General features: G+C 36.6%; 1 protein-coding gene across 4 annotated transcripts in view; it reads right to left on the bottom strand.

The window, feature by feature from the left end:
- PTPRZ1 (protein tyrosine phosphatase receptor type Z1) overlaps positions 1-19,771 on the bottom strand; it is a 192,512-nt gene that overhangs the window by 120,921 nt on the left and 51,820 nt on the right. For all 4 annotated transcript variants that reach the window (XM_015134780.3, XM_015134781.3, NM_001278382.1 and 1 more), the window contains 1 exon segment: positions 13,439-13,504. In XM_015134780.3, coding sequence (XP_014990266.3) covers positions 13,439-13,504 — 66 coding nt within the window.

Raw genomic sequence — 19,771 nt, 5'->3', positions numbered from 1 at the left:
ATTACTTCTTTTTACAGGTGAAAAACTTTGGAACAAAAAAAGATGACATGTAAGATGGAGCCCAGATTAGAAGGAAGGAGTAGGACTGTCTCTGGAGCTTGTATTTCTATCAGACAAACTAACAAAAGAATCCCCACTACAACCTGCTTCATTAAAATACGTCCAAGTCCATAGTCTTTATTTCACTATGAGCTCCTCGGAACTATGTGTGACAATGCTGATTAATCCTATCTACTTGAAGCTGTACCCCTCTCGGAGTATGTAAAGCTCCTTTTCTCATACCCCTCTCTTTTGGACTCTTTTATTAGTTCCTCTTCCTTTCGTTTCCTAACTAGTGTGCTGATGTAAAATCATGCCTAACATTTCTTAAATGCAAAAAAGTCAACAGTTAAAATGTAAGCCGTTGCCAATCAAACTATGGCATAAAACTTGTTATCCAGAATTTTCAATAGGGTAAGGGTACCAGAATTAATTCAGTGGGCCCCAAGAAGCTTGCCTCATCACATTCCTAATTTTCTGTCCAAAAGCAGGAGGAATGCCATCGAGGTAGGAGCACAGCGATTTCTCCTTCACCTACAGATCTTAGGATAGCTGCTCCCTTTGCCTGGCACAATTTTTCACCCATGTTGACTTAATTCCTATTTATGCTTTATCTGAATCTAAAGTCCCTTTCTCTGGTAAGTCTTCCCTGAAACTCTTAGGCCAATTAGGGTTCCATGCCTTACGGTAACACAATCTACCATGAAGTATTTACCATGCTTTAAAAAAAAAACCACACTTGATCATTATTGTTTGCATACTCGTGATTACTTACACTAATCACTGCATCTCTGATGCCTAGTACAGTATCTGGCTTATGCTATACAATCCAATGAGTATCGATTAAACTAATAATATCTGTCAGGTCTCTGAGCCCAAGCCAAGCCATCGCATCCCCGGTGACTTGCACGTATATGCCCAGATGGCCTGAAGTAACTGAAGAATCACAAAAGAAGTGCAAATGCCCTGCCTCGCCTTAAATGATGACATTCCACCACAAAAGAAGTGAAAATGGCCGGTCCTTGCCTTAAGCGATGATATTATCTTGTGAAATTCCTTTTCCTGGCTCATCCTGGCTCAAAAAGCTCCCCCACTGAGCACCTTGTGACCCCCACTTCTGCCCACCAGAGAACAACCCCCCTTTGACTAATTTTCTTTTACCTACCCAAATCCTATAAAACGGCCCCACCCTTCTCCCTTCGCTGACTCTCTTTTCGGACTCAGCCCGCCTGCACCCAGGTGAAATAAACAGCCATGTTGCTCACACAAAGCCTGTTCGGTGGTTTCTTCACACGGACACGCATGACAATATCCACACTTTAAATTTTCCTTTGTCAGTAAGTTTACAGTTAAGTTTATAATTAAGACAGGGAGGTGATGAGAAATTTACTCCTTCATATTCTAACACAAGTTGACTGAACATAAAAATCTGAATGATATATGAGTACATTATATGCATAAACACAACTGATCTTCAAGAACAAACTTTTAGAGTCTCGGAAAAGAAAAACTATATGTCATTTATTTATTTATTTGTTTAAAGTGCTGCAAGTAGATCTTACTTCCTAGATATGCCCGTGAAGTATGAAAGAATGGAAACTACAGAGTTTAGAGGTAATATATTTTGGCATATGCCAAGTTTTGGATTTGCTTTGGCGCTGATTCTAGGTGGCTCTGCCTTTGTTTCAATTTCCAGGTGGCAAAGCGCTACAAAATGCAGCCTTCCCTGTTTTCCAATTCGTTAAGATTTTTAGCTACTTCTTATATGCTAAGTCTAGCTCTGAACTCACTCCACAGTATTTATTTTTTGTATAACCTATTTGTTGCAAGAAGGATTTGGGATGATCCCCTGAAATTATGTTATTACTAGTCACAATTCCCCTCAGGGGAAATTATTTCTGTTTCCCCATGAGACTGGAAATAAAGTAAAAACTATCAAATATATATTGGGCTCCTACTATGTGTGAGTCTCTGCTTCAGGCATAGGGATAGTCAAAGTTTAGACCTGGTAGAAGCTTATTTTTCTGTTGCCCGCACACTGATTTAGTTACAATACATTTACTTAGAAAGGTATTCACAAACTACTATTGAGATAAAAGCAGGTTACAAAGCAGTACATCTAGTAAGAGGCTTTCAGAATTCAGGATGCATAATTAGGAAGTGTACGGACAAATAAAAATTAAGAGGCTTAATTCTCCCCATTGAAAACCAGGAAGACACTTCCTCTCCACCCCCACCCCACCCTTTTTTAAAGAGCATTTACTTTAGAAAAGAGATCATTGTAAGTACTTTCTCCTTGTTTTGCAATGTATATCAATCCTTTTGAAAGCTAGATAGGCCCTTTGTCAGCTTTATGATCCAGGATGTTTTTCTCAAGGACCCAGGGGCCATCCTTATGAAACGCAAACATCAAGGAAGACAGTGCCCTACTCTCCCAATTTCTATGGGAAGGCAGGAGCTTAACTTTCATGAGCATCTGGCTCCAATTTGTAAAGCTACCTCTTGTCTCAAAAATGTACGGTTTGTTTTCCCTCTGGATGAAGCCAACAGGGTAACACAAACAGTCACTCCAATTACCAGTTAAAGTTTAGCTGAACCATGTGGGACAAAGTTGCTGTCAAGTCCTTCTACTTGAAGACAAGTTATTGTTTATCTTGAAAACGTGTAATGGGTTGTACCTGTTTGGTTATATGAGGGGATGAGATTTCTTCTTATCTTGGCAATCTTTCAGTGATTGCCTGTGATGTGTATCACATTCTGGTTTAATGCTTGTTTGATAATAAAACTGCTTTTTGTTATTGTTGTTGTTACATTTATGGAGAGGATTTCTGAGGTGGGAGAAGATTTTGCTTTTAATTATATTTCCCCAACAGAAGACATAAGAGTAGTTATCTCTGGAAGGTGAAATTACATAGATAGATAGATATTAATATATTAATTAATATATAGATAAATAAATATATAAATGTATTAAATATATATGATACATACATGATTTTCTTAAATGAACATACTTTTATAATGAGAAATAAAAAAGTGTTTTCCTTGTGGGAAAAAAATATCAGATTGGCACTTACAATACTTATGAAGATAATGGCTCAGATTTCTACACTTTACAGATCTCGGCATTAAGGAAATCCGATCAGAAGGCATCTACCATTTTATCACACTGTCTCCTCAGCCTGTTCATATATAGGTTCCTTTTTATTTGTCATCAGAAGTTATTCTACTAAATTAGGGAGCTGAATAGCATCCCCTAAAGGAATGAAGTTTAGCTTGCATGGACTAGAATCTGATTGTGTTCAAGGTTGCTGCTCCTTCCTCCAGACCATCAGTCTCCACCCTGGCTCTGGGCGCCTGTTTAATTGGACTGAATGCCTGCACCACATGCACCTCGGCTGTTGAACCCCCAGCATCTTCCTCTTCTCATTTCTGCCTATTTCAGAAGGAGCTCCACTATGGAGTTGCAGGGGCTCTGTTGCTTCCAGGACAAAGCGTGTAGCATTCAAGAAAGAGGAACACTCTGGGAGGGGAAGGCCCCAGGGGAGCTGCCAGGTGCATCACAATGAACTGGGAACCTGCTCCTCCTGGTGCCAGGCTCCACTGCACTCAGTCTCTGCTGCCATATTTCTTCCTCAGTCCCCCAACTGTCTCCTGTCTCTCAGGGCTCCTCCTTGTCTCTCCCTTGATTCTGGCTTCCATCAGGCCCACTGTCCTGAGGTTATCAAACATGGCCTACAGGTCTGGACCCTACCTCTCAATAGGGTTCAAGTTTCCCTCTCTTCCAAAGAAACCTTAGGCTTGTGCAATTGAAGAATGAATATGTGCAGCTGTTGTAAGTGTACCAGAATATTCAGATAGTTAGAAGCTCCCTGAATAGTCTATAACAGTTTGGATGCTGGTGTGTTAAGGGCCACAGAGGATCTTTAAGATCCTCTGCATCCAGCCAGGAGAAGGCTAAGCTCTGGTCCAGTCAAGGGGTTATCTCACCTGAACAAAGCACTATGTGGCTTAAGCAAAAAAAGGTATGAGACAAAGTGGTAAATGTAGGAAGGCATGTTTGCTTGTTTCTGTTTGCCACTATAATTTCACAAGCTTCTGACTCTGTGACAATGTGCGGCTCTCTGGAGGGATGGCTTTGAAGACAAAAGAGGATACAGTACAAAGCTCCCACGTCTCTTGCCTGAGTCACTGTATTCCCTAGAAGATAAATGACCCCAATCCTTGCCTTTTCTTACACATAAGATAACATCTGATGGGGTTAGTGATTATGCTTCCATAATCTATAACCAATATACTTTAGTAATCTGTAATTAGATGTACTCTTACACCCAAACCTCGATGTGTTTCTACTTTAACATAACTTTTGAGTGAATCTGATGTGATTTTGCACATACTGAACCTCCACAACTTGTGTAAAAGCTGTGGCTGCAACAGTGTGTGGCAGCAGTACTCCCGGCTCTAGGCCTCAGTCTATAGTCCTCAGTCAGACTTCGGAATAAAACTAACTTTAATTCTTTAGAAGTTTGATATTTTTATTCTTTAGTTGTCACATGGTATTCATAGATAACAGGATAAACAGCCATATATACATTCCTCCTAAGGGATAAAGGAAATAAAATCCCTAAGTCCCAAACATGTCTGACTATATTTCAAAATAATTTTTGTAATTCTGTGCCTCAGTCATTAGAATATGCAACACTTAATAAAAATTTGTCTGAATAATAGAAATGAGTCATTTACAGATTTTTTATCTTTTTGCTCCTTGAAAATTATTGGTTTAAAGAGTCAGAATTACCATACCGAAAACAAAGGAAGTTGAAACTAAATAAGCCTTCCACTAGGCCCTTACTGATGCATAAAATTGGAGGGCAACAAAGGTCAACATAAAATGATTATAATGGCATTTTGCCTAAAAGTGTAACACATTTAAGTGAATTTTGTGTGACAATACAAACTGCAGCCTAGACTTAGATTTCTTTCAATCAGCCATGTAATTTTCTCTTCTCTTTTTCTTTTATGAAATGTATCTATTTCACGAATTACAGCCCTCCTAAGTAAAGAACACAGAGCGTGGGCTCGTCGTGGTGGCTCACGTCTGTAATCCCAGCACTTTGGGAGACTGAGGCAGGCGGATCATGAGGTCAGGAGATCGTGACCATCCTGGCTAACATGGTGGAACCCCATCTCTACTAAAAATACAAAAAATTAGCCAGGGCATGATGGCAGGCATCTGTAGTCCCAGCTACTCAGGAGGCTGAGGCAGAAGAACCGCTTGAACCTGGGAGGTGGAGGTTGCAGCAAGCTGAGATTGCACCACTGCACTCACTCCAGCCTGGGCAACTGAGACACTCCTTCTCCAACAAACAAACAAACAAACAAAAAACACACAGAGATTGAAGTAAAGGACGCCCAGCAAGGGAAGAAGCACAATGCATCCTACACAAAGCCCAGACAGTTTCAGCTCAGACAGAAGGAGAAGGGGCCAAGTTTCCTCATCCTGAGCTGCTAAAGGACTTGCCTATCCCATTGAAGCATCTACTAGATGCTACCAGCAATGGTACTTGTGAAGCTGGACTCAATAAAGAATCTATGCAATTTTAACTTTTTTTTTTTTTATCGGGGAGACACATTAGCATTTAGTTTTACTAGCAGAGAAAATAAACAATGATTATTTAATTGTGATGCTATTCTGCAGCCACATCTTAGGTTTTTAAATTTTATACTAAATGAGAGTTGCAACCAAATAAAATTGTTAAGCATATTTATTTATTTATCTTTTAATCAACAAACACAAATTGTATATATTTATTATATACACATGTGGTTGTGAAATATGGATACACTGTGGAATGACTAAATTGAGCTAATTCACATATACATTACCTCACATTACCTCACATCCTTATCTGTTTTGTGTGCATGTGGTGAGAACACCTAAAATCTACTCATAGCAATTTTCATGAATAGAGTCAATACCAGTAGGTTCTGAGTTTTAGATCACTTAACTGAACCCTATTCAGCCTCCACAACAAGGCTTGCTTTAGTCATCATTATCTAGCATAGAAAAAGTTTGACCAGAATATAAATCTTAGCTAAACTTAAAAAAAAAATCTACAGATGATAGGAAATATCTGTACATAATATCCATTCAAGCAACCCCTTCTAAATCCTCTTGTGAGATTATCAGGTAGGCCTAGGCTTGTTCAATCTGTTTGGGCTCAAGTTAAGACACTGTTCAATAATAATTACTTGGATTCATAATGTTCCTGCTCAAAGAGCTTTTCTGCAACAATGTGAAGCATCTATTTGATCTGCACACGATTAAGTCGGGCATTATTAAGAAGTATTTTACAAACAGGAAAATTGAAATGCAGAGCTCTCAAGCAGCCTAGTCAGTTTGTAGGTTAATGATGATCAGAAAACCTGCACTGAGCACTGTCCATGCTCTTATTTAGGGTCTGTGATATCCTCTCACTGAGATTCAGCCAAGCAGAGGCCCTACATTTTGACAGGTGAATACACAAAGCTGTGGTTCTTGTCCAACTATCTTTGCCCTTCTTGCTAAAACTAATTCACGTTAAGTTGAAAATATTTTGTGTCAACATATTTGTCAAAAATTATTTTTGCCCCCAATATAAACGGTACAGTAAGAAGTGAGGCTCCTGCCTCCTATGTTTCATCCATATCTACAGACTCACTCTCCAGGGGTAACCATGGTCAACAGGGTAGAGGACATCATTCTAGCCTTTCATCTATGTCCATATAAATACATATTTTTTAACAGAAATGAGATAATTCTTTTTCTTATTTTTATTTATTTCTTTATTTTTCTTTTGAGACGGAGTCTTGCTCTGTCACCCAGGCTGGAGTGCAGTGGCGCGATCTCGGCTCACTGCAAGCTCCGCCTCCTGGGTTTACGCCATTCTCCTGCCTCAGCCTCCTGAGTAGCTGGGACTACAGGCGCCCGCCACCTCGCCCGGCTAGTTTTTTGCATTTTCAGTAGAGACGGGGTTTCACCGTGTTAGCCAGGATGGTCTCGATCTCCTGACCTTGAGATCCCCCCGCCTCGGCCTCCCAAAGTGCTGGGATTACAGGCTTGAGCCACCGCGCCCGGCCCAGAAATGAGATAATTCTATAGTTAGAGTTCTGGAACTCTCTTTTCTACTGCTCAATTGGAAATTAGAAAGGAACAGTCTGTTTATATAAGAAGAGGTGACTCAAACAGGAAAATATAATATGTTAAAAGGATATTCCAGATTACAGAAGTTAAAGAAAGGCCAAAAATCCGTCCTTATTCTACATGGATTCAAATTTTCTTTCTGAGTTAAATTTGGCTTACTTTCTCCTAGGTCAAAAGAAATAAAACACTAAACCAAAAATAAAAGCCAAACACCAAACTATACTATACACAACCTTAAATTATGGCCTTTTTGTTTTCTATAAGTAGCATTTTCTAGTCTATACAGTTATCAAAATGGAAAGACTATCTAGACGAGATATTCTATTTTCAGAAATAGAATCAATTTGGTATTTAAAGACTCCCTCATTCTAGGGTATCCAGCGAGGTCTAACAGACTTGCGTGTGGCCAGAACAGCCACACTTTATTTGAATTGAATGCATTCTTTAACTAAAAATTTAAAGGTGTTTAGGTTGAAGAACACCTGAGAATGTATCAACATAAAATTTTCAATTTCAAGTTGCTTTAAAGATTGGTGAAAAAGAAACATTATAATATTTTTAAAGTCCAGAAAATAAAGATTATATTTCTGCGGTACTACTTCCAAGAATGAAGCAGTTAAAGTACTCCCATTTCTGATGATCCTATCATTGCTTGAGGTTGCAGTCAAAGACCTAACAACTCAAAGAGAAGAAACATTGTTAACATCTCCTAGGATAATCTTGGGCTATGTGTTCATGAGATTAAAAAAAATTAAATGACTTCGTTTTTATCTTCTGTTTTTTTTTTTTTTTTCACTGAACTGTCTATGTTTAGGAATTGTCATCGAAAATTTAAGGTTACGGGGGGAGGGATTGCATTGGGAGTTATACCTGATGTAAATGACGAGTTGATGGGTGCAGCACACCAACACGGCACAAGTATACATATGTAACAAACCTGCACGTTATGCACATGTACCCTAGAACTTAAAGTATAATTAAAAAATAAATACATAAAAAATAAATAAATAAATAAAAATAAAATTTAAGGTTACTAGGAAGAGTGACATTTATTTTCTGAAACCCTTAAATGAAATGAAGTTGTTACAGAAAGAGTCAGATTCTTAATGCTGACATTCCCAGATTTACAATTCACTCTTTCATCATAAAGTGACAAGCAAGCCTTGCTCAACCTCCCATATTAACTTTTAAAAATGGGACTGTCAAACTGTATTTACCAACCCTGTCATTTCTTAGCATAATTATAGCATACATCCTGAATAGAAAGTTGTTCTTAGCCTATGCATAAAACACAAGTAAAAGAGTATTACCTCTCCTCCCTTTCTCCACCCATCTGGTAGCCAGCAGGGATTTACATTGTTACTTCATATATCATTAATTATGTAACTTTTTCATAAATTACCTTAGCTCAAGTGATTCCATTTAAATAATGTTTGATGTGTAATGTAATATTTCTAAATGGTTTATTAGTTCTTTTACAGACAAGCCTTATAATGTACTTAGTAATTTTTTTTTTTTTTTTTTGAGACAGTCTCACTCTGTGGCCCAGGCTGGAGTGCAGTGGCCGGATCTCAGCTCGCTGCAAGCTCCGCCTCCTGGGTTTACGTCATTCTCCTGCCTCAGCCTCCCTAGCAGCTGAGACTACAGATGCCCGCCACCTCGCCCAGCTAGTTTTTTGGTATTTTTTAGTAGAGATGGGGTTTCACCAGGTTAGCCAGGATGGTCTCGATCTCCTGACCTCGTGATCCGCCCATCTCGGCCTCTCAAAGTGCTGGGATTACAGGCTTGAGCCACTGCGCCCGGCCTGTACTTAGTAATTTTTATTAATAAAATCCTGTATGTTCAAACACTCAAGGGTAAGTCATTTCTTCTGTGATTGCCACTAATTTGACAAATTTAAATGATGAGACAATATGGGAAGGAACACAAATATACAGCTCAACAAGATAAACTGTTAAGATGAAACTAGAAGTGAATGTGGTCAAGTCCAATTTCCTCAAGCCACTCACAAAATTAGTTACATTTAAGAATAAGACTAAAATTTTATTATTTTCATAGTTATTTTAAGCAGTTAGCATAGTCGTTCATTTTCTAAATGGAATAATGGCATAGAAATTTAAAAAATACTACCAAACTTTAAATACTTGTATTAAAAATAAAAAGTGATAATTCACTTTATAGTGAATAATCCACGTTAAAGGTTTGTTTTTGATGTAATTTGCTTGGGTGAAACACATTCATTTGGATAAAGAATTTCATTTATTTGTTTTCTCTTAGATAGTCTAGTAATTCAGACAAAATAATTATGTCCTCTCAGTTTGAGCTAAAAAAAGAGCTGTAAAATGTCCTCATCTTTATTTTTTTCCTAGGATCCTCAAATATTCTAGGAATAATTTTCCAAACCAATGGGAAGCACTAATGTAAATAAAGCAATTCACTCTTTAAAACTTTGGTAAGCTTCCATCCTCACTCTGACTCTGGAACATCCCTTTTTGAGATCTGCCACCCCACTGCCTACAACAAATACCACATTTTAATGAGTCTATCCCTTTGATCACTAGACTTTCCTGAAAGAAGCTAAAGCCAATAGGCCTTAGGTTATGAGCAAGATGATTCAACTTGATTTTAAAGCAAAGAACTATGCATTGTTTCCGCAAAGACCCATCTGTCAAAGCCTAGCCACTCTATAGATGCCGTGCCTATACTCAGCCCATTAAAAGGAGCAGCTCTGTGGCTGTCTCCTAAGATAATAAGATATTGCACAATGGTATGTGTTGTTGCTATCATATCTGCTGAAACCCTGGTTAAACTGTTGTCTTCTCCTAACCTGATGAGGCACACCCAAGATGCATAGGGCCCCTGGGCTGCTGGGAAACACACACCACCATCTCTCCATTAGTCAACATACATCCACCCTTGCTTGGAGCTGAGAACTATAATTTTCTTTCTCCCTAGGCAGTAGGTCCTCCGTTTTCTAACTCTGGGTTTAGGGAGAGTGGAGGATGCATTAAAGTTTGTTTTTCATTTTACTCATACATACTTGGTAAATATCTGAGTTCTCTGTTTGAAAATTGATTGGTTAGAGGAAAATAACCTGCCTCTAGTTTTGCTTCTGAAACTAGAAAGTTAGCTGTTAAGAACACTAAACCAGGCTGACTTTTATTCTGTGATAATATCTCTAGGTATCACGTTTTTAGAACAGTTATATATTACTCTTAATGGAGCAAACATGATCTTAAAAACAATAGAGTAGTGAATTTTTAAAAGATGGCTTGTCATATTCTTAGGAATTAAAAATAAAAATATAAACGTAAAAGGCCCAAACATGTAGAACTTTAATACTCATGAAGAACTTCTTGGGGAAAAGCTTATCCTGGAAGCAGCATTCCCAAACCACAACTAGCAATACCTAAATTAATCATTTAAAAAGATGTCCTGCGTTAATTATTGCCCAGATGGTGACACTGGCAGATATTTTCCAGGAAAACTAGGAATTTCCCCTTGTAATGTCATCTTCCATGGTCAGGGATGCCCTCTTAGCATTCTTAGTCCCTCCTAACATGTTTCTCATAATTATTAGGGGCATTAAAAAACAGCCATGATTTTTATAAGATACTAGGATTTCTCTTTCGTAGGAAAAGAAAGACAAAATGAGTTACAACTGTCAGATGTAAAGTTATAAAGTATATAAAATTATAAAGTTTTCTTAAAAGACAATACTACATTAGTTAATAAACATATACCCAATTGGTAGTACATACAAAAACATAACAGAAAAATTTTTAGGTAATCAGGGAAATACAAATTATTGTATTTTTGGTTAATCAAATTGACTAGATTTTTTAGAGTTAGTGTTAGTGAAAACGTGGGGAAATAGATAATTTTAACACAATTTTCTGAAATTAATTTGACCATATCTATTAATATTATAAATAGGTAGGCTCTTTGGTCCAACAACCCTTTTGATTAAAATTCATGTTTACTGAAAAAAGAAATTCCTCAAGTAAATAGAGTTTGCTGATGCCTATTAAATTGGGTATAATTTGTTTATATAGCAAAATAAAAAAGAAAATAATTCCATTTAAATAATTCAAAATGGAGTTGAATTATGAACAATTTTTGCTTTTATGTATTTTTTAGGATTTAAAAATATCAAAAGTAGTATTTTATAGATGTATGGGTGCTTATTATAAATGAGTAAATTAATAGCAGGTCTTTCTGTACAATATTACAGAGGTTTACCTCATACCCATCTGCAGAGTACTCCACAGTCGAGATGTGCCTTAATTTGTTCACTCTTCCTGCTCTGACAGATATCTTGATTGTTTTCCAGGTTCTAATTTAACTTATTGCACTGAAGAGGTATAGTGCAAATGGCTAATAAAAAATTAAAATCATGACTTCAGTGGTAATTTAAAAAAAGCAAATTAAAGTAACAAGACCTGATTTTTAAAAATCTGTTGAATTCGCAAAGATTTTCGATATGACAATCATCAATCTTGGGTAGTATACAGTGGAGTAGTCATTTATATGACAGATGCGTGTAACCTGTCTAGGAAGCATTTAGGCAGTGTGCATCACATATTTATTTATTTATTTATTTATTTATTATTTATTATTTTTTATTTTTTTGAGACGGAATCTTTCTCTGCCACCCAGGCTGGAGTGCAGTGGTGTGATCTCGGCTCACTGCAACCTCCACCTCCCGGGTTCAAGCAATTCTCCTGTTTCAGCCTCCTAAATACCTGGGATTACAAGTGTGTGCCAACATGCCCAGCTAATTTTTTTTGTATTTTTAGTAGAGATGGGTTTTCACCATGTTGGCCAGGCTGATCTTGAACTCCTGACCTCCTGATCCACCCACCTCAGCGTCCCAAAGTGCTGGGATTACAGGCTTGAGCCACCATATCCGGCCTGAAAGTTTTTTTTTTTTCTACTCGGTAATTACATATCAATAATTCTATAGCACAGAAGTAATAAAAATAAAAACATATCTGTCAATTCATCTATCTGTCACTGCTTATAGAAGCTTAAATATGCAAAAATAAGGAAGTGGTTACATAATAAAAAAATTATTCAATGGATTAGTAAGCAGATTAACTATCATGATAAGCAAGAATAATTAAAATGAGGAAATAAATATAATTTTAAGAGTAAACCGGATACATAACTCTATAAGTAAAATATATAAACTCTGGATAATAAAAATTGTCCTAAAAGGACTATAGCAGCTTTTTAAGTGGCTATTCCTGAGGAGAATAAAATAATGATTTTTATGTTCTTCTTTGTACTTGAACCTATTTTCTAAATTTTCTACAATGAACATTTACTACTTTTAAGGTAGCAATTAAAAAGAAGAAAGAAAATACATCCTTATCTACAAAATTCAACACGCTTCTGCTTCATCTATTAAGTAAAATTGACCAGGCTCATGGTAAAGCCCTTGTAATGTGATTTTATCTTATCAACCCAAGCTTATTGCTAATGAGTACCCAACTCTAATACTCAAGTCCATCCCAGATGGTTACTAGGCATGCCATGGCTCACCTAAATTCCACTCATATTCTTCCACTCAGGGCTAGAACTTTCTCTCCCAGAGTTTCTGATAATGATTTTTGGTTGTTAACTATTTCAAGCCAACTTCAGATGTTCATAATGTTCTAAGCAAAGTCTAGTAATGTGACAAAATCATTTTATACTCTAACGCCAATAAATAAACAATAGTAATTCAGAAGAATGCTCCTTCTGAGAGCAAGAATCCTATCAATATTTGTTAAAGGAACAAAAATAATCGTTAGCATGATCATAACAACTCCAGCAGCTAACATTTATTGAGGGTTTCTGTTTAGAAGTAGGCTCTCTGACAAGTGCTTCACACTTTATTTATCTAATTTAATGCTCAGAACAGCCCCCCATTTCACTGCTGAAAAAAACAGAGCCCCAGGTTATGCTATTTCTTGAAGGTATATAGACAGCTTGGGCCTGAGCTTCAAATACAGTTTGGGTGAATGTCAATAAGCCCTACACTACCAAATTTGTTTATGGAAAGCCTATAAGATAACATTTTGTATTTTATATATCTATTAATTAATCTAACTATCCATTTAGCTAAGTTGACATGATGTATTGTGCTACAAAGCTTCCTTTTATATACAAAAACAGATACAAAACAATAAAAGTTTCTGCTAAATCTCATTATATAAGTAATATGTTTACCTGTATAGGACCAGCCAATCTCTTCAACAAGTTTTCTCTGTTGTCTGTAGTATCCATTAGCCCAATCTACAAAAAAGAAAAACCAAGGAATCAGTATGTAGAAAAATATATGTCCAAAAATAAAAGATGCCCAAATTATTCATACCATAAATAGTTCTTGATTACTTCTTTCCATGTCATCTTCTCAATGTGTTCTCTCAACCTCAACCACCACCATTACATTATACATTCCAATGCTCTTGTTCTGGTAGCTACTGAAATTTTAGAGGGTGTATTTAAAGGATGCTGACATTCAGGCAGAAACAAGGTACATATTTAGGTAATGAAAGAGCAGCTTAGAGGGGTTCAGCCCCAAAGAGGGACTGGAGTCAGAAAGGACAGCTTGTCATGCCTCCAAATTTTTGTTACCATTCCCTAAGTCTAATGCCTGAAATCCTATTGATTAAAGATACCTTTACATTTACAATCCAAGTTTTATCTGAAAAATGCTTCTAGGGTACCCAGAATTGATCATGCTTTCAAAGTTTGCTTCCATCCTAATGCAAAACAAAATTAGCTGCTGTCAGAAAGTAGAATTTAAATGTGCATATGTTGTTTGGGAGAAATGTTATGTCAGATAGCGTGAGTGAATCTGTCCCTTGGGGGAACAGAGATGCCTGAGTTAGGTAATGCAATGGGAAACCTAGGGCCATAAAGGTAGTGAATGCGCCATGACCCAGAGAGAGAGTCTCCAGATCTAGAACATGGGGCAAGGGATAGACAAAAGAAGATGGGTGAAAACCAGTCTCACTCTGCATAATTCAAAATTTTGCTGGGAGCCACGCCTGCATCCAACAAATGGGAGTGTTCAGATTCATTCTCCTCCTTGTATGATTGTCCCTTAATCCCTGACTATACTAACATTAATACTTCATTTCAGCTACGTAGTGGGTAAAATAAATCTTTGCAGGATAGGTTTGGAACCTGATTGGTGATCACAGAACTGTTTATGTAGAGAAAGCTACAAAGAGCTAGTTTACAAATGTACTTGTAGAATATTATTCATTCATACATTGACACTGTTTATACAGTATGAAATTACTTCTTATTATCTGTATACATTTGTTTTCTCTATTGGATGCAAATATCTCAAGGACATTTCAGAATTTATTTTTCTTTCTTCCATGTTATATACTCTCTGATTATTACAACATGGTAATAAATTACTATTTTTTAAAAACTAAAAGGCAGGCCAGCTATCAGAAATGCACACTTAAAATTCATAGGTTATCCAAAGCCAAAATCTACTTTGGAAAAATAAAGGTGTTGGTCATGTTTAAATTTTTAAAAATCTATATATTAAGTAAATATTCTATTGGCTATATAACACACTTCAACATAAATCTATTTTTACAATAGTTTTATTAAAATATAATATATGTATCACACAATTCATCCATTAAAGTGTACAAGTCAATGGCTTTTAGAGTATTTGCAAAATTTTGTAACCATTCCTGCAAACAATTTTAGAACATTTTCATCAGTCTAAAAAGAAATTCCATACCCTTAGCTGCCACCCCACACCCACGCCCATCCCCCAGCCCTAGGAAAACACTAATATTTTTGTTTATATAGATCTGACTATTCTAGACATTTCCATATAAACAGAATGATACAATACATGGCCTTTTGCTATCACCTTCTTTCACGTCACATAATGTTTCTGAGGTTTATACATGGCACAGCATGTATGAATACTTCATCCTCCTTCACTGTCCAATAATATTCTATCATAGGGTGACCAGGACAGCCTTAAACTTCCCCTTGGTTTGACTAAACTTTAGAAAGAGTTGTTCTTGGCCATAGGCCCTTGATTTCCCTTTATTACAGAATTCACTTTAGGAAAATTGTAATTATATTTCTTTTTTTTTTTTTTTTTTTGACGGAATCTTGCTCTGTCACCCAGGCTGGAGTGCAATGGCGTGATCTCAGCTCACGGCAACCTCCACCTCTCGGGTTCAAGCAATTCTTCTGCCTCGGCCTCCTGAGTAACTGGAATTACAGGCGCGTGCCACCATGCCTGCCTACTTTTTTTGAATTTTTAGTAGAGACCGGGTTTCAGCATGTTGGTCAGGCTGGTTTCCAACTCCAGACCTCGTGATCCGCCCGCCTCGGCCTCCCAAAGTGCTGGGATTACAGGCATGAGCCACTGTGTCTGGTTTGTAATTCTTGCTCTACTCCTGTGAGACATAAATCTTTTTAATAGCCACCTGGTAACTTTATAATCCAGAAATGTACCTCTCAAGGACCCGGGAACCACCTCTTTGAAAAGTAATCAACAAGAGAGACAGCACTTTTATCTTCCAGTTTAGGTGGGAGGGTAAGAGCCTAACTTCAGTGGGGCACCTTGCTCCAAGTTGTAAAAACGACTTCCTGTCATAAAGATACGAATTTACTTAGATAAACTTAAATTTATTTAGATAGACTCCTATCTTTATGACAAGAGGTAGTTTAGATAAAGCCAATCAGCAAACACAGATAGCTTATGGCCCTGAATGTCCTGCAGTTCTTTTCCACAAGTTCACTCCAGCACTTAAAAACCTAACCCAGCCTGCTTCATGTGTGTTGAGTTCAAACTCAGATCTAGCTTCTCTCCCCTACTGCAATAGCCTTGAATAAAGTATTTCCTTCCTGTTTAACTTTGGTGCAATTTTTGTTTTGACAATTGAATATACCATATTTTATTCATCCATTCATCACGTAATGCATACTCGTGTTGTTTCTAATTTGGGGCTATTATGAATAATGCTGTTATGAATATTCATACATAATTTTGTTTCACTTTCTACTTACAAATGAAATCTTAGGCTCACAATTTATTTTTCAAATAGGGTTGTTCCATAAAATGCTAGTTATTTAAGACTAAACTGATTTAAGTTAAATCCTGGGGTTAAGAGTTTCTTTATTACAAATGAATATATACAACTGGATATTAGAAAGGGCCATAAAATGTTACTGACTGAGACTTTTAACAGTGTAGAAAAAAGTAATTCCTATTTTAGAGATAAGAAGATTTACGCCAAAAAATGTAAGTGGTTTGTACAGGCAGCAAGTGATAAAAAATGGAAACCATAATGCGGGGTCCCTGACTTCCACTTCATTTATCCTCCCTCAATATCAAGGATTCCTACAAATCCTGAGCTACTGGTTACTCTCCTAAGGTGCTCTGCCTCAGCAGGAGCCTCTATAGCATGCTTGCCTTCAAGAGACACAAAACAGTGCAAAACAATACAGCGGGCTACAGGTTCATTAGCAGGAATTACTTGGACAAATAAATTATAAAGAATTGACTGTATACGTGATTTAAGCTGGCAATCAACTGAAATTTTCTCTGAAACTTTGCACTGGCCATAGGAAAAAGATTCCTTGACATTTCTAATATATTTTAAGTATAAATATTTTAGAAATGTAAGACATTTTGTTATGCATTGTGGTGACTTCAGGAGATCAGATACCATGCAAAACCTGTATTTAACAAGCATTCTATTGAAATAAATAAAACAGTAAGCTCTTGTTTTAATGATTCATTCTAAAGGATAACAGCAAAACATCAGCAGAATTTTAGCTTTCCTTGTAGAGTTTTATCCCTACACAATGAACATTTATCCTTGGTTTTTAATTACTTACATTAAGAAAGCTTTTTCAATACAAGATTCCCAGGTGTTGGTAGCTCTCTTCAGTTCCTTTATGTATTGTTCCCTTAATTGTTACTTCAAACAATCCGTTACACATTCATATGCTAATTACATAGTGCTTGGGCGTGAGAGAGTACCCCACTTTAAAAATTCTACTTAGAGGTCTGATAGATGAGATGTGATAGCTCCAATGAACAAGAAAAAAAGAAGCTGGGTTCACTTTTTTGTTGCATTATATACTTTGAAAACCAGGAAATCCTATATAAAAAAGAATCTATCAAAGTGCTTACGCATTTTAAGATCCATTAAAATAATGAAATAAAGAATTTTTTTTCTGTTTCTGTGGATTTCAGTTTCTTTAGTTTGTATATTTTGTTTCTTTCCATTTAAAATATTTGACAAGGCTGTTATGGTGTGACTGTTTTGTAGTGATAAAACTAAGAAATTTCAGGAAGTGACTGTTCACATGATATACAACAAGAAAATACATATTAGCAAATCTTTTTTAAGGTTATCTTAAAATTTGTCCTAAAAATATTCTTCATGAAGCAGCTTTCTAACCTCCTAACGAAATTCAGAGAAATTTGGTTTATATTATGTCAGATAACCTAAACATTCTCCTTTTAACTCATTCCACCTTGAACTTACCTTGAGCACTCACATATATGCAAACATGTATATATACAAGGATATATAAAAATACATATATTTATTTAGTATATGTATTATAAATACATATTTCATTTCTGTTTACTTATGTAAAGGAAATCAAAGTTTTGTTTTCCTTGATAACTCCCTATCAAGGAAAACATCTTTTCTCAAATTTTTTAAACTCCCCCACCAAGTTAAAATCAGGGTGCTCATTTCCTACTAAAAAAAAAGTCATTAAAAATGTTTTGAATTCTAAAAATGCTGCTGATTGTGGCCTTACCCTAAAGAAGGTCTCTGTTTCATGTTGATTAACATGAAACAGAAGACTGAAGCGGCAAGATAAATCTTCAATTTATCACCTGCATTCTACTAAAAATTCTAGCAGCAGTGCTCTGACAAAATACACACACAAACACATATACACACGTTATTGCCATAAATAAAGTGGTCAAAATATTACTATAATAGAGAGAAATACAGTCTTCCTAAGAAAAAGAATTTTCAGATAGAAAATAACCACAGATCTAAATTTGAAGTCTAGGATTTCGTATCTCTTAAAGTGAATTTGTCCAAGGTAGATGATAGTTCTTGCATATTTCACATCCTTTAAAGAAGTTACTAAAGAATTTCCGAGGACATAAAAAGGTAGCAGAAGTCTAGAAATGTGGCAAAGAAATCATAGAATTAGAGATGAACCATTAAAGACCTTGAAGAAGTCTGACAAGGAAGAGACCTGGGGAAAGGGACCGAATATTCCAGGTAGAGGAAAAGGCATGAGGACCAAGAAGTGAGAAATCACAGAACTCAAGATTTGAGAGGCCAGGGAGCGCTCATGTAGGATCTTCATAGATCACTAGGAACTTATTTTTGGTGACAGCTCACTATCCATCTTCACGCTTTTAACTTTCATCCTACTCTCTCTTCTTACCTAGATTTCTTTTAAAAGCGAGGAGGTAGTCTACTGAGTTGACTGAATGGCATTGAATGTACTTCATATGTTGCACATATTTTGAAGAAAATTTTCAAAGAAGAGTATGAAATAATCCAATACATATTTTAACTGAAATGAAAGGGATTGGATGTGTGCTTGTGAAGAAACATAGGTGGTTTGTGAAGGCTTGAAGAAGGACTTAAAACCCTCTGGAGATAGTATACTGTCATCAGAGTGGTTATCATCCACTAAAGAATGTGACAGTAAGACATGCTTAAGACTGAAGTGGCATTGATAAACAATGGTTGATAGTGACAGCAGTCACAATCATCTGTCACTGGAAACAAAATAAGTATTTTCCCTGAAAATAAAATAAAAAACAGGAATTCCTTTAAGAAGAGAATCAACTGTTTTTTTGAGGCGGAGTCCCGCTCTATCGCCAGGCTGGAGTGCGGTGGCATGATCTTGGCTTACTGCAACCTCCGCACCTCCCCCAACACCTACGCCCTGGGTTCAAGCAATTTTTCTGCCTCTGCCTCCCGAGTAGCTGGGATTACAGGCATGCACCACCACGCCCAGCTAATTTTTGTATTTTGATTAGAGACAGGGTTTCACCATGTTGGCCAGACTGGTCTCGATCGCCTGACCTCAAGTGATCTGCCCGCCTTGGCATCCCAAAATGTTGGGATTACAGGCATGAGCCACTGAGCCCAGCCAGAATCAACTTTTGATTAAAGAACACCTATGGACACATCACCTGCTTATTAAATACTTTGTATCTTCAGATGTTCTACTATTGTTGTCTTTCTCCATTTGATAAGAAAGCTGAGTTTATGATCTAACCCAAAACCATGATTTGCTAAGACAAACTTTCCAGGTAAAATTAAATTTGCCCGCGAGTACAGAGTCTACAATATTATACATGGCAAATTTTCTCTGTGGATCTTCCTGTCATTCAATGTTAAGGATTGGCTTGCTGTCAAGTTAAATGATCATATAGCCTATCTTTACCCATCTGGAATGTAAATTTTATTCAGTATATATGCAACGACATTTATGAAACCTAATTTAACTAAT

The sequence above is a fragment of the Macaca mulatta genome, chromosome 3 (genome assembly GCF_049350105.2).
Source record: "Macaca mulatta isolate MMU2019108-1 chromosome 3, T2T-MMU8v2.0, whole genome shotgun sequence".
Classification (NCBI taxonomy): domain Eukaryota; kingdom Metazoa; phylum Chordata; class Mammalia; order Primates; family Cercopithecidae; genus Macaca; species Macaca mulatta.
The sequence above is the reverse complement of the archived record's forward strand: the minus strand, read 5'-3'. Positions and strand labels throughout refer to the sequence as shown.